General features: G+C 40.8%; 1 protein-coding gene across 36 annotated transcripts in view; it reads left to right on the top strand.

Moving 5' to 3' along the window:
* Positions 1-12,583, top strand: part of LPP (LIM domain containing preferred translocation partner in lipoma) — a 736,836-nt gene that overhangs the window by 688,490 nt on the left and 35,763 nt on the right. For all 36 annotated transcript variants that reach the window (XM_070072379.2, XM_089330868.1, XM_089330885.1 and 33 more), the window contains one exon: positions 10,303-10,481. In XM_070072379.2, the coding sequence (XP_069928480.1) occupies positions 10,303-10,481 (179 nt within the window). The remainder of the gene's footprint in view (positions 1-10,302; positions 10,482-12,583) is intronic.

The raw sequence follows: 12,583 nt of genomic DNA, 5'->3' as shown, positions 1-12,583 counted from the left end.
GGTATACTAATGATCAGTAAATTGCCATTGTATAAAACTAGAAAGATATCAGAGACACCTGGAATTAGAGGATAGTGTGAAATAGAAACGTGAGCCTTTGTTTTGGGACTTTGCTGACCACACTTAGAGCCATGTGGCATAGAATCAGCATGAGAATTCTGCCATTCTACCCATTGCTCCAGACTGCTGTGGAGATTGGTGTGATGATACCAAGTTGAGATGTCAGTTTCTGTTCATCAGGTGTGTAAAGAAAGGCAAATCACTTTTATGAAAAACAAATGTATAATTTAGGTCATAATAATGTCTGCATAGAAGAACAACTTTTCCACAAAATTCCTAGCAAACAGGAGGAAAACCTCTTAGGAATCTGAAGGCATTTTACATTACAGTATTATCTGGTAATCTGAGAGTGTTGGATCAGGATCCTTAGATAATCCATTTAATTAAAAAAATAGAGATAAAATATAAGAGAATTGAAGGTAAAGGAAATAAAAATACAGAAATGTACTGGCTATGCATAGTATTTCAATTAAGTTATCAAGAGAAGTGCAGGCATTGTGATACAGCAAGTTGAGCCACTGCTTGGGATGCCAACATCCCAAATCAGAGTGCCTAGGACAGAGTATTGCCTCTGTCTCAAATCTAGCTTTCTGTTAATGCACCTGAGAGGCATCAGATGGTGGAGAAACTACTGAAGTACTGAGTCTGCCACTCACATGGGAGATTGGGATGGAAGTTCCAGGCTCCTGGCTTTAGCTTGGCCCAGCCCACAGTGTTATGGACATTTGGGGAGTAAGCCACAAGGTAGAATATCCCTCTCTTCCATCTCCCACCCTCTGTGTCACTCTGCCTTTCAAATAAATAAAAGTAAGCACTTTGAAAAATAATTAAGGGGTGCCAGGTTAATTTAATATATTTCCTAATCCCTTAGAGTATGCAAGGGAAATTATATAAAACTAACATTTATTTTACAGCCAAGCACTGAGTACTTACTTTCATATATGTGATCTCATTTAATCCTCCCAACACTACAATGTATACATTTTTAATCGTTTAGTAGGTGAAGAAACCAAAGTCCAGAAAAGTCAAGAAAACTGCCTAGACTTTTGAATCCGAGTCTCCTGAATTTGTCACTAATCCTTTTACTGTATATGATAGATTCTGAGTTAGTAAGTTGTAACAAGGCTGAACATTCCTTTGACTTAGTTTGCAATGAAAGCAATTCTATTCTTTTTGTTCATCTCATGACAGTCTCAGTGGAATTCTGTGATCTTTTAATTTTGGCCCTGGCATGAAGGCCTAACCTACAATCATTAGGTATCATCCTCTCTGCCCTCCCCCAACCTTATATTTCAAGAGGCGTTTTGGGAGACCTAGCACATTTTATGGTAAACACATACACACACACACCACAGCACTTCTTTAGGCCTTAAGGTAGAAATAAATTAAATGTCCTTTAATCAAGATTTTTTTTTGTGACTAAAACTCGGACCATAAACCCAACTCTAGTGTTTAAGTATAAACATCATAATTTACTTTCTGTCTGAAGAATGTGATTGTGGCTCTCGGCAAAAAGGAATACAATGGCCCAATTGTCCTAATCATTTTGTACTTTCTGTTGGCTTTTTTCTTATGGTTTCAGGATATTTTTCTTAATTTTGAAACCAGCTTACATAGCACATATATGAGTAGAAAATTCTGGGGGCCAGCGCTGTGGCACACTGGTTTAACGCCGTGACCTGAAGCTCTGGCATCCCATATGGATGCCTGTTCCAGACCCAGCTGCTCCACTTCCCATCCAGCTCTCTTCTACGGCTTGGGAAAGCAATAGAGGATGGTCAAAGTCCTTGGGCCCCTGCACCTACGTGGGAGACCTGGAGGAAGCTCTTGGCTCCTGATCAGCACAGCTCCGGCCATTGTGGCCAGCTGGGGAGTGAACCATTGGATAGAGGACCTCTCTCTCTCTCTCTCTCTCTGCCTTTCCTCTCTGTGTAACTCTAACTTTCAAATAAATAAATAAATCTTTTGTTTTTTAAAGAAAATTCTTGAAGAAATTTTTTTCTGAACTCTGTTAATATGTACACTTTTGTGTACTTGTTTGATACATAGATGTTCATGTCAAACAATAGTGAGCTGCCCTTTACCAGTGCTGCCCAATATGTAATTTTATTACAACATTATACCTGTGAAATGAATTTTGTTTCATGGCAGGCCTGAGACTCCTCTCCAAAAAGATTGAATAACAAAGACTCTTGTTATAAAACATCAATTCCAAAGTGTGTTAAAATTCCACAACATGTTAAAGCACTTTTTTTTAACTGCTACATCAACCCCACTTAGAATAGAGTTCTAGTGTCATAAACCCCCAGAATCTTGCCTGCTCTCAATTTGTAAATAACTTCTCTGTTCTGTCTCCATCATGCATTACCCATGCCCCTATAATGCCTTGAATCAGTTGTTTATAGAATGTCTACCTCTCTATGTTGGAAATTTCTAAAGCAAGGATGGTGTCTTTGTCTTCTTTGCCTTCCTTTCTTCTACCCAATACATTGAATACTTTGTTCCCCTCTTTTAGCTTTCTGCTGTGTTAGAATAAATGGAGAGGCAGCTTTGCTCTTCAGAGGGTCACATGAAAAGTTTGTTTAAAGTGAATATGTAAGAGCTGAGGCAATATAAGTACTGGATGCAAAGAGTTGTGCTCAAAAAGTTGTCAGAAATGAAGAATTAAAAAAGGAAAGTTGAACTTCTCTGTTGAATTCCCAGTTTTGTGTTCCATAGCTGTCATTTTTCTTGCCATCCATAAGCAGACACCTAGATGGAGTCCGTGTCCTAGCTGTTGAGAATAGTGCTGCAATAAGCATACAAGTACAGCTGTCTCTGACATACTGGGAAATCAAAACCTTTTGAGCATGACGTGACACAACAAATACAAGTGCTCCACTTGACTTCGTGCGATGGCTCAAAATGCAGGCTCAATAAAATATTGTATAAAATTACCTTTAGGCTACAGATTTAAGGTATATGTGAAACATATATGGATGTTATGTTTAGACTTGGATCCTTTCTCTAAGATATCTCATTATATATATGCAAATATTCCAAAATCAAAAAAAGAACCTGAAATCTAAAACACTTCTCATCCAAGTATTTCAGATAAGGAATACGCAATTTGTGCTTAAATTCAAATAATGGCACTGGCATTTCGAGAGAAATGTGTTGAGTCATAGCCCTATTCTCTTCATGGTACCACATTGCCATTCTGTTGAGAACAACTGCACTTGAACCAATCTCAGCTTTTTGCACTTCACAGTTCATGCAGATAATAATGGCTGGAATTCATTCAGCACACTGGAGTAAGTAGATGAGTCTTCTCTTGGCCCAAGACAAACACTTCAGGGCTCTGAAACCTCTCACAGCCCCTAATCCTTACAAATATGGTGCACTTGAAATACATGTCTTTTTTTTTTTTAAGATTTATTTGAAAGACAGAATTACAGAGAGAGACAGAGACAGAGAGAGAGAGAGAGAGGAGAGAGAATCTTCCATCCACTGGGTCACTCCCCTAAATGACCACAGTAACCAGGGTTGGGGCAGTTTGATGCCAGAAGCCAGGAGATTCATCCTGTTTCCCATGTGGGTGCAGGGGCCCAAGCACTTGGGCCTTCTTTCACTGCTCTCCCAGGGCATTAGCAGACAGCTGGATCAGAAGTAGAGAGAAGAACTCAAAGCAGCATCCTTATGGGATGCCTGTACTCTGGGCAGAGGCTTTACTCACTATGCCACAGTTCCGGCCCCTGAAATATATTGTGTCTTAACTTGCCAGTTGGCTTGGGACTAGAGAATTATTATTCATGGTTAAATAAAATAACTATTTTATATTAAGTACTTAACTCAGTGTTTATTAATTCACCATCTAGCCAGTATCTGTGAAACATCAATATTATGCAAGCATACTGTTATAAATGCCAGAGACCCAACAATGAGGTTTTTTTTAATCTTTCTCTGTAGAAGTTTGGGAGACAAACTATCTTAAGATCTCAGTAGGTTTCAAGATAGTAAGCCTGAATGCCTTCTATTTGTGATATAGTTTGTCTGCTACAATGCAGAATGAATGTAATGTGATGTAGTAGAGGGATTCTCACTGTACTGTGAAGTCAGGGACATGTGTTCTACCTCTGTAGCTGCCTCTAGTTGGCTTTTGCTATCCATGCCTTGAAAAAGTGGTCTTTGGACTAGAGTCGTGGTTTTGAAAGTGCACATTGTGGGTCCCCCACAGGCTCATCCTTTTACTCTCTTTATCCAGAAGTGACTTGGAACTCTTTTGGATATGCTTCATTAATAATAAATTGTTTGCTTGAATGAATGATGATGGAATAGGAAGCAAGAATGGAGAGTTAAAAATTCCTGTGCCAGAGTAACTTCTAAGGACTTTTCCAGATCTAACACTTTGTCTTAACAAGATCAAAACTGTATCTAGAACATGAGATGTCACCCCTTATCTTTCCAAGAGTCCTTCCTAGTTTGCAATGTTGCTTTTGTACCTAGAAAAAGTAAAGACTAAATCTAAGATCACATTTTTGAAATGAAAATTTTAACATTTCTAAATGGCAACAATCACTTTGTCATCTGAATCTTCACTTATATCTCTTTATTTAAAATACTTAACATTGAATACTTTTATATGCCTATGTAATATACAAATTATAGTAATAGTCTATTTTCTTTATCACCTCACTAGTAGTTTGTTACGTGTATACTTCATTAATATTCATCTAGTTCCTCCAGCTCTTCTGTGAATTAGAAAAGTTATTTCTGCAATATCCAAGGATATAAATGATACAACCAGATTGTAGCTCTAATTTAAAAACAGTTGCATTGGGGAGTTTAGATTTGTGAGTTTATTTTTGATATCATTTAACTTCTTTAAGATTTATTTATTTATTTGAAAGGCATAGTTAGAGAGAGAGAGAGAGATCCTTCCATTCTCTGGTTCATTCTCCAAATGGCCACAACAGCCAGTGTTGTGCCTGGCCAAAGCCAAGAGCTTCTTCCAGATCTCCCACGTGGGTACAGTGGCCCACATACTTGGCCATCTTCTGCTGCTTTCCCAAGTGCACTCCACTTTCAGTGGAGTAACTGCCTAAAGCATTTTCTGAAAACAAATCCTGAAACAGTACAAAATAATAATAATAATGCTTAGATTCTTTGTTATGCTTAGTCTATAAGGCTCCTCACAGCTGGTAAGCAGTTCCTCACTGTATGTTGTGAGTTATGTAGGCCTGGGCCAAGGATGCTCAATGTTGTGGGTGCTTTGATGTGCTACCCCGACGCATCTGTAAGCGTGAGGTTCTTATTCCCTCAACTGCTGGAAGTGTTGATGGGCAACTAGTTGAGTCCCTTCCTGGTAACTACCTTCAAGTGAAGGGGACCTGGTTGCCCAAGATCACCCCTTCTTTTTGGAGACAACCCATATCTATTGATTGTAGATGTAGAGATATAAGGCCTTACCCTCCAGCATGAAGAAATATGGCATACAGAAAGGCCTTTGTTATAACCATAGTGCAGCTTGTCTTTCTGCCCAGGTACTTCCTACAGCTCCCCAGGATACTCTTTGATATCTTCAAGTATTCCAATCTTTGTTTCAGAATCTGTCCAAGGAAACTAAACCTCTAACTTTGATTCCTTGTAGGAAGGGAGGAGTTATTCTGGTCATGGAGGTTGACATAAACCACTAAGTCAAGTACATTGTATTCATGTCATAAGAGAAGTGTCATCAATCTTATGGGAGTGCAGGAAATGACTTATTTTTGCTTATAGCATAACAGAGAATTAGGAATGACATGTGAGCTTCACTTTAAGAATGAATGGGCATTATCCAGGTAAATTAAAAGGTGGGAGGTAGTCTTGGCTTGTCAAAGAATGTCACTTGTTAAGGCTACGGCACAGAGCCCAGTGTCATGGCTAGAATGTATCATCCAGAGGGTAGAGCAGTGGAGATGAATCAGGAGCCAGGTTGCAAAGCGCTCCACTGAGGTGGACCATTCTTAAGCTGGAATGTACTTTTCCTCTTGTCCCTGTCTCCCTGTCTGTCCAGCATGGCAGCCCTAGTCCACGTGCAAGGCGTGACTTCAAGAGACACACTTAGGGAGATCCTTCTTCTTACTTGCATGAAGACTTTCTATTTCCTTCAAAACTGAATTTTCATTAACCATTTATCACTTCAGAAAAGCTTAATGTTTATATTTTTAGGAGTATACCTTTTTGTCTGGCTTAAAAAGAACCATGTGTAAGAAGGTACAAAGATCTCCAACTATGGTGCTTGAAATTCTATCACTGGCAGTTTCTCAAATTATAATTGAGGAGACAGAGTAGAGTAATATAGTCCAGGTTTCTAACAGATGAGCTCCTTTTTCAAACTTCCAATAAAGGATTATCCAGTTGTTTCTATATCTCTAATCATGGGAGCATTGACCTTTCCTTGTGTTATTAATTCTGATATATCACAGAGTGGGATAAAATTACAGAGTTGGAATTAATCTTCATTTTACAGTTGAGAAAACTGAGGTCTAGGAAGAAAAAAATATGCAGTGGACTTATATAGATTTTTAAAAGATTTATTTATATAATTTGAAAGGCAGAATTACAGAGAGAGAGGGAGGAAGGCAGAGAGATAAGGGAGGGGTCATCCATCTACTAGAGTTCACTTCCCAAATGGCCACAATGGCTGGAGCTGGGCCAAGCCAAAGCTAGGAGTCTGGAACTGTGACTCTGTCTCCCACATGAGTGGCAGGGATCCAAGTTCTTGGGCCATCTTCCACTGCTTGGAGCTGGATTGGAAGTGGAGCAGCTGAAACCTGAACCTGTGCTCATATGGGATGCCGATGCTGAAAGTGGTAGATTCACCTGCTACACCCCCCAACACTATCCCTATACATTAGATATTGCCAAAGCCAAAAGGACAATTCATATTCCTCCTCTAGCAACTTCCACTCTGTGCAACGCCATCATGAATTTGGCAGATCCCTCTGTGAATTACTGGGAATCAAGAAATGGGAGTGTTACTCCTACCTGCCCCTCGTGAATTCCAAGTCCAACTTGTCAGTTCAAGTTTGTGCTCACCTGAGAAATGGGACTGTAGTACTAGCTCCTCCCCAACACTGTGAGGTCTTAAGGTGTGTTGTATGTTTCTGTGTCCCCGACAGAGACTAAAAAATATGCCCTCCATCATTTACTAGCCCAAGCTGCTAAGAGACTACAACATTCATTTCCTGATTTGGGGGCATTTTATAACAGCCTCATTCTGGATATATTTTACATCATTTTCCTTTGCAGTACTTTGTTCAGATTACCTGTTCTTTGAACAGAGTTTCCATAGACTATAAACTCTTTTCCTTAGAAACTTGACTAAACCTTATTCATTGCTGCTAGGTTTCAGTAAATGAGCTGAATCTTGCAGCCAAGCCTCAGTGCAAACAAAAACATTTTCTGGTCAAGCATTTTCTGGTTTGTTCAACTCCATTACAGAGCAGTCTTTAAAAAAAAAAAAGTTAAAACCCACAAAGGAGCAAAACACAAGGCCTGGGAAGACAATTTCCAGCCGCATTAGCTCAGTTCGTCCAGGTAGAAAAGCAGTAGGGCTCTTCTGTGCCAGACCGTCTTCGTCATCATCGCCAGACTCTCATCCTATGCGTGTCTGCTATTTTAATTTCACCACTTCAGAATGGAGGAAGAAAATAGGTTAATAGTTTCCATGAGTTTAGACTGTGACCAGAGGCATGCTAAGCAATTTCAGAACCTCAGGCAACCACAGTTTTAGGGGAGGATGATGATGGATTTACCAATTCATCTTGGAATGGATTCCAGAGCCAGGGAGTCAGGCCAGCACTGTGCTGCCAGGGTGGGATGTAAACAGTATTCCTTCATTCATTCTTTTGCACACATTTATCCCTGGCTTATTTTTATTCCATTGCAATATGGGACAGAAAAATACATTCTTCAGCCTCACTTCTTTCCCTTAATGAAGTTACAGTAAAGGAAATAAACATATGCACAGATCATTTCAATGAAGTGTACACTGTGAATGTTGTAAGAGAAGTGTTCAGGAATGGGAAATACTGGGGCCATCGAGGAAGGCTGCACTGCCTCTGACCTGTCCCTTGGAATGGCAAAATGGCAAAATGCATTTCATCTGTGCATTGGCCAAGGCACAGAAGTATGGATGTTTCTCACAGGTTTCAACAAGAGTGAACAGCCTGGGGTGCTAGAAGCTAGGCCTAGAGAGGGAAGTTGAGTTTTATGTAAGGAATTATCTCTTATGAACATCACAGTGCCATGACATTTTTGTTATCAGGAAAGGTATTTTGTCACATCTGTGTTTTTTGGAAAGGAGATACTGGGTCAGTTTGGGAGCAAATAACAGTAGGAGAAATGCAACCAGTGGAGGAAATTCAGACGCCATTGCTTTAAGTCCCATCAGAACACCAGTTAGGTACATACAGGCACATCTTACCTCACAGGCATTCAAAGATTCTCTCTATAAAAATACATCTGCCCCTTAATTTCTACATCTCATCCAGTCCTACATCTTCCTAACTAGATGCCCATCCTAGGTTTTTCCAAACGGAAACCCCATGAGTCAGGCCACAAAGTTTGGTGGTACATTGCTTGGTAAGAGCATGGGATTCACAGGAAGAATGAAATCCTGGGTCCCAAGTCACTTAATGGAAACCTTTTAAAGGGTGGCACTTTCTTAACGCTTAGCATATTTCTAAAGTCAAGGAAATTAGGAGGGCATGTGGTATAGCAGGTAAAATGCCACTTGGGACACCCAGGTCCCATATCAGTGCACCTGGGTTCCATTCATGGCTGTACTCATAATTCTGGCTTCATGCTAATACACACCCTGGAAGGCAGCAGGTAACGGCTCAATTGGTTGGGTATTTGCCAACCACATGGGAGACTTAGATTGAGTTCCTGGCTCCTTGCTTCAAACTGGCCCAGTAGATATCCATATATTATATTGCTCTCTCTAATAAATAGAAAAACAATTATTTAAAAAAATAATGTTAGATAAATTGAATTTTTAAATTACTTTTCAAACCCCTCTATGTTCAAGATTTCTATCAAGAGTTTATGGATCCTGGCCAGCGCTGCGGCTCACTAGGCTAATCCTCCGCCTTGCGGCGCTGGCACACCGGGTTCTAGTCCCAGTCGGGGCGCCGGATTCTGTCCCGGTTGCCCCTCTTCCAGGCCAGCTCTCTGCTGTGGCCAGGGAGTGCAGTGGAGGATGGCCCAAGTACTTGGGCCCTGCACCCCATGGGAGACCAGGATAAATACCTGGCTCCTGCTATTGGATCAGCGCGGTGCACCGGCCGCAGCGCACTGGCTGTGGCGGCCATTGGAGGGTGAACCAACGGCAAAGGAAGACCTTTCTCTCTGTCTCTCTCTCACTGTCCACTCTGCCTGTCAAAATAAAAATAAAAAAAAAGAGTTTATGGATCCTAAATTCAGAGTAGGTATTTAAATCAGGGCTTTAAATGCTCAGAAGCTTCAATGATTATGTCAAATTCTGATTTGTGTTCTATAGCTAGCATGCTCTGTCTTGGTCAGCATCAGCCAGACCGCTCTCTAAAAATTATGGGCCTTGGTGATCCCACTAAGTCTTTAATGATAAATCAAGTTTTAGGAGTAATAATGAAGTGTCCTACCTGGTGTTAAAGTTCAGGGGAATGGGTCAAAACCAGTCTACCAACCATTTTGGTAAATAAAATCTTACTGCAACACAATTGTGTCCATTTGTTTACATGCTATCTATGGCTGCCTTCACCACAAGGGAAAAATAGGTTACAATTAAAACAAATATGCACTATGAAAGATTTTACAGAAATGTGTACCATCACACTGACTGCAGTGGAAATGAACAAGGGTAGGAGTCAGGAAACATATGTCCTCACTCCTGGATTAGCTACCTTCTCCCTGGCTGGCCTTACAAAAGCCACTTGACCCATCTAGTTCCCTTTCCTTTTCTTTTTAATAAAGATTTGAGTTAACTTCAAAAAGTTCATGGAAAGTAGCATTAATAGGTGTTTATTGTAGTGCAAAAGTATTTTGAAATCCATGTATAGTTTTTATCATGGTATACACTTCTCGCTTTTTGAGGTCCCCTCATCTATAATACTCTTCTTCCCCACAGAGTACCATGACATGTTCATGAGTCAATGTGTTTTATGAAAATACTTGTCACACCCACATAGCTTCTTGAGTCCCAGCCTAACATTGATATTTTTTTCTTTCTCTCCACAGAACACCCTGGAGCGATGCAATGTGTGCTCCAAGCCCATCATGGAGCGAATCCTTCGTGCCACAGGGAAGGCCTATCACCCTCACTGCTTCACCTGTGTGATGTGCCACCGCAGCCTGGATGGAATCCCCTTCACTGTGGACGCCGGTGGGCTCATTCATTGCATCGAGGACTTTCACAAGTAGGCAACCTGCTTTGTATCTATTCTCACTGCCTGGCACCTGGGTCCCACATTTCTCTCTGTCTCTCTCTCTCTCTCTGGCACCTGGGCCCCACATTTCTCTCTCTCTCTCTCTCTCTCTCTCTCACCTGGGCCCCACATTTCTCTCTCTCTCTCTCTCTCTCTCTCTCTCTCTCTCTCTCACACACACACACACACACACACACACAGATGTAGACTCTCAAGGAATAGCAGGACATTAAGACAAGCTTATTGATTCCCCATCCAATGTAGGAATTCAAATCAGGCTATCCATGTGGTCTTCCAGCCTAGCTTCTGCTCAGGGCTTACCTGAGGCTTGCCCATTGCATCTGTGTGGTTCTAATTGTGTAAACAGAGTGTGCATGTTAGAAAGTGGCAGAATCCTGTGCTAAACATGAACAAGATATGTGACATTAAGCAAATTGCTCAACCTCTCAGAGCTCTTCAACTTTGTCACTAGACCAAGCCCTCCCTGAAAACTCTGTGAACTGTGACAACCCAGGGTTCTATCTAGAGCTCACCTCCACATCGCTGCCACTCTACAGGTAGGAGGTTGTGGAGAATACTCGCAGCACTCTTCCTGGTATAGGCCTCTCTCTTACCTTCAGAGGCAGTGGCATGCCATTGTTGACCTATTCAGGCCTCTCCCCTTACCCAGGTCTTCTTGTTCTCTTGACATTTTCTAATGAAGTGAATAAAGGCAGTCTTGTGCCACCTCTAGAAGAGGCATAGAAAGTAGAGCCCCTAGATCAGGGCCGTTTACTCTCATGGACCAGGAAAAATATGTCCCTCTTTCCTCTAATATAGATGGAATTTTTATGAAGAAAATTATATAGTTTTAAGGGCTATGTGAATGCTCTGATGGGATCTGTGAATGGTTGACACAAAGGTTTCTGGCTTAAATTTGCTGGGCACTGGCTTTGAGAATATTTTGTAAGGCTACCGATGAGGGGAAGCTTGTATTGCCCACCTCCTTGGGGATGGCCTCCAAATGTGCTGTCTTATGGGTTAAGTCTTCACCACTCTATTGACTGGCAACCAGGAGGTACTTTCCACGAGCAGTTTGGCGACCTGAGACTCATGTTTAAGAAATGAATTCCTTGACCACCTTCCAAGAAGCAAAGAAAGTGAAAACCTCACCAAAAGACATGAGACTAAAGGAATTTATGAAAACAAACCCAAAGGTAGAAATTCTCAACCTGAATTAGACAAGGAAAGGCTCACTTTTAAAGGGCAGTCACAGCATAAATTGTTCTTCACGTTATTGATATTTTTAGAATGTAATTACACATGGAAAAAAAAAACCTGCATCTATTTAAGGGAAGTGAAAAGATACCAACAGAGAGTGTGTTTCTATCACTGCTTCTCTCCTCTCTTAGACTTACACTAATCCAAGAAAGACTGATAGATATAATCAGAGCACACATGTTTCTGTTGCTGGAAAAGACTGATAAATTACACCCCTCAATTAAAACAGGAAATCAGTTCTGACAAATGTAAGTTTATATCCATGCCATTTATCTTTCATTTCTAGGGGTGGGGAGCATAATTAGAGACTTGCGACTAGTGACATAAGTGTGTGGGTCTGAAAGCTCCAAAAAAGCAGACTTGAGCAACTGAAAAGGAAAAAAAATCTCAAGCCCCAGCTATCCCCATCACTAGTCCAACGCATGTTAAAATATAAATTATTTTTTAAAAATAAGGTTGTCTGCATGATTGACAGATATGTAGCAAGGGAAGCTTTTTGATCATTTCTCTAGTTCCCAGAGGAAAATGAGAACATTTTACAGAACTTTCTGAGCCTTGAAAGTACTAGAACACAAAGCAGCTAAAGCCTAGTACAGAGTGGGCATTGCAAGGAGAGGGTAGACCAAGGGATACAGCCTCTTTTCCCAAACAAATCTTTTGGGCATTGCTTTTGACTCTTCTGAATGAGTCTCCCTCTGTGAGCTTTTAGGGCAGTTTTTATTTATTTCGATTCATTTCCACTTACATCTACAAAGAACCTGCTCTGTGCCAATAACTGTGCTAAGTGCTGACGGAGAGAGATACAAGGAGAGAAATGGTTCTGATATTTTAAC

This window comes from Oryctolagus cuniculus, chromosome 4 (genome assembly GCF_051225735.1).
Source record: "Oryctolagus cuniculus isolate XC-2025 breed Fujian yellow rabbit chromosome 4, ASM5122573v1, whole genome shotgun sequence".
Classification (NCBI taxonomy): Eukaryota; Metazoa; Chordata; class Mammalia; order Lagomorpha; family Leporidae; genus Oryctolagus; species Oryctolagus cuniculus.
The sequence above is the reverse complement of the archived record's forward strand: the minus strand, read 5'-3'. Positions and strand labels throughout refer to the sequence as shown.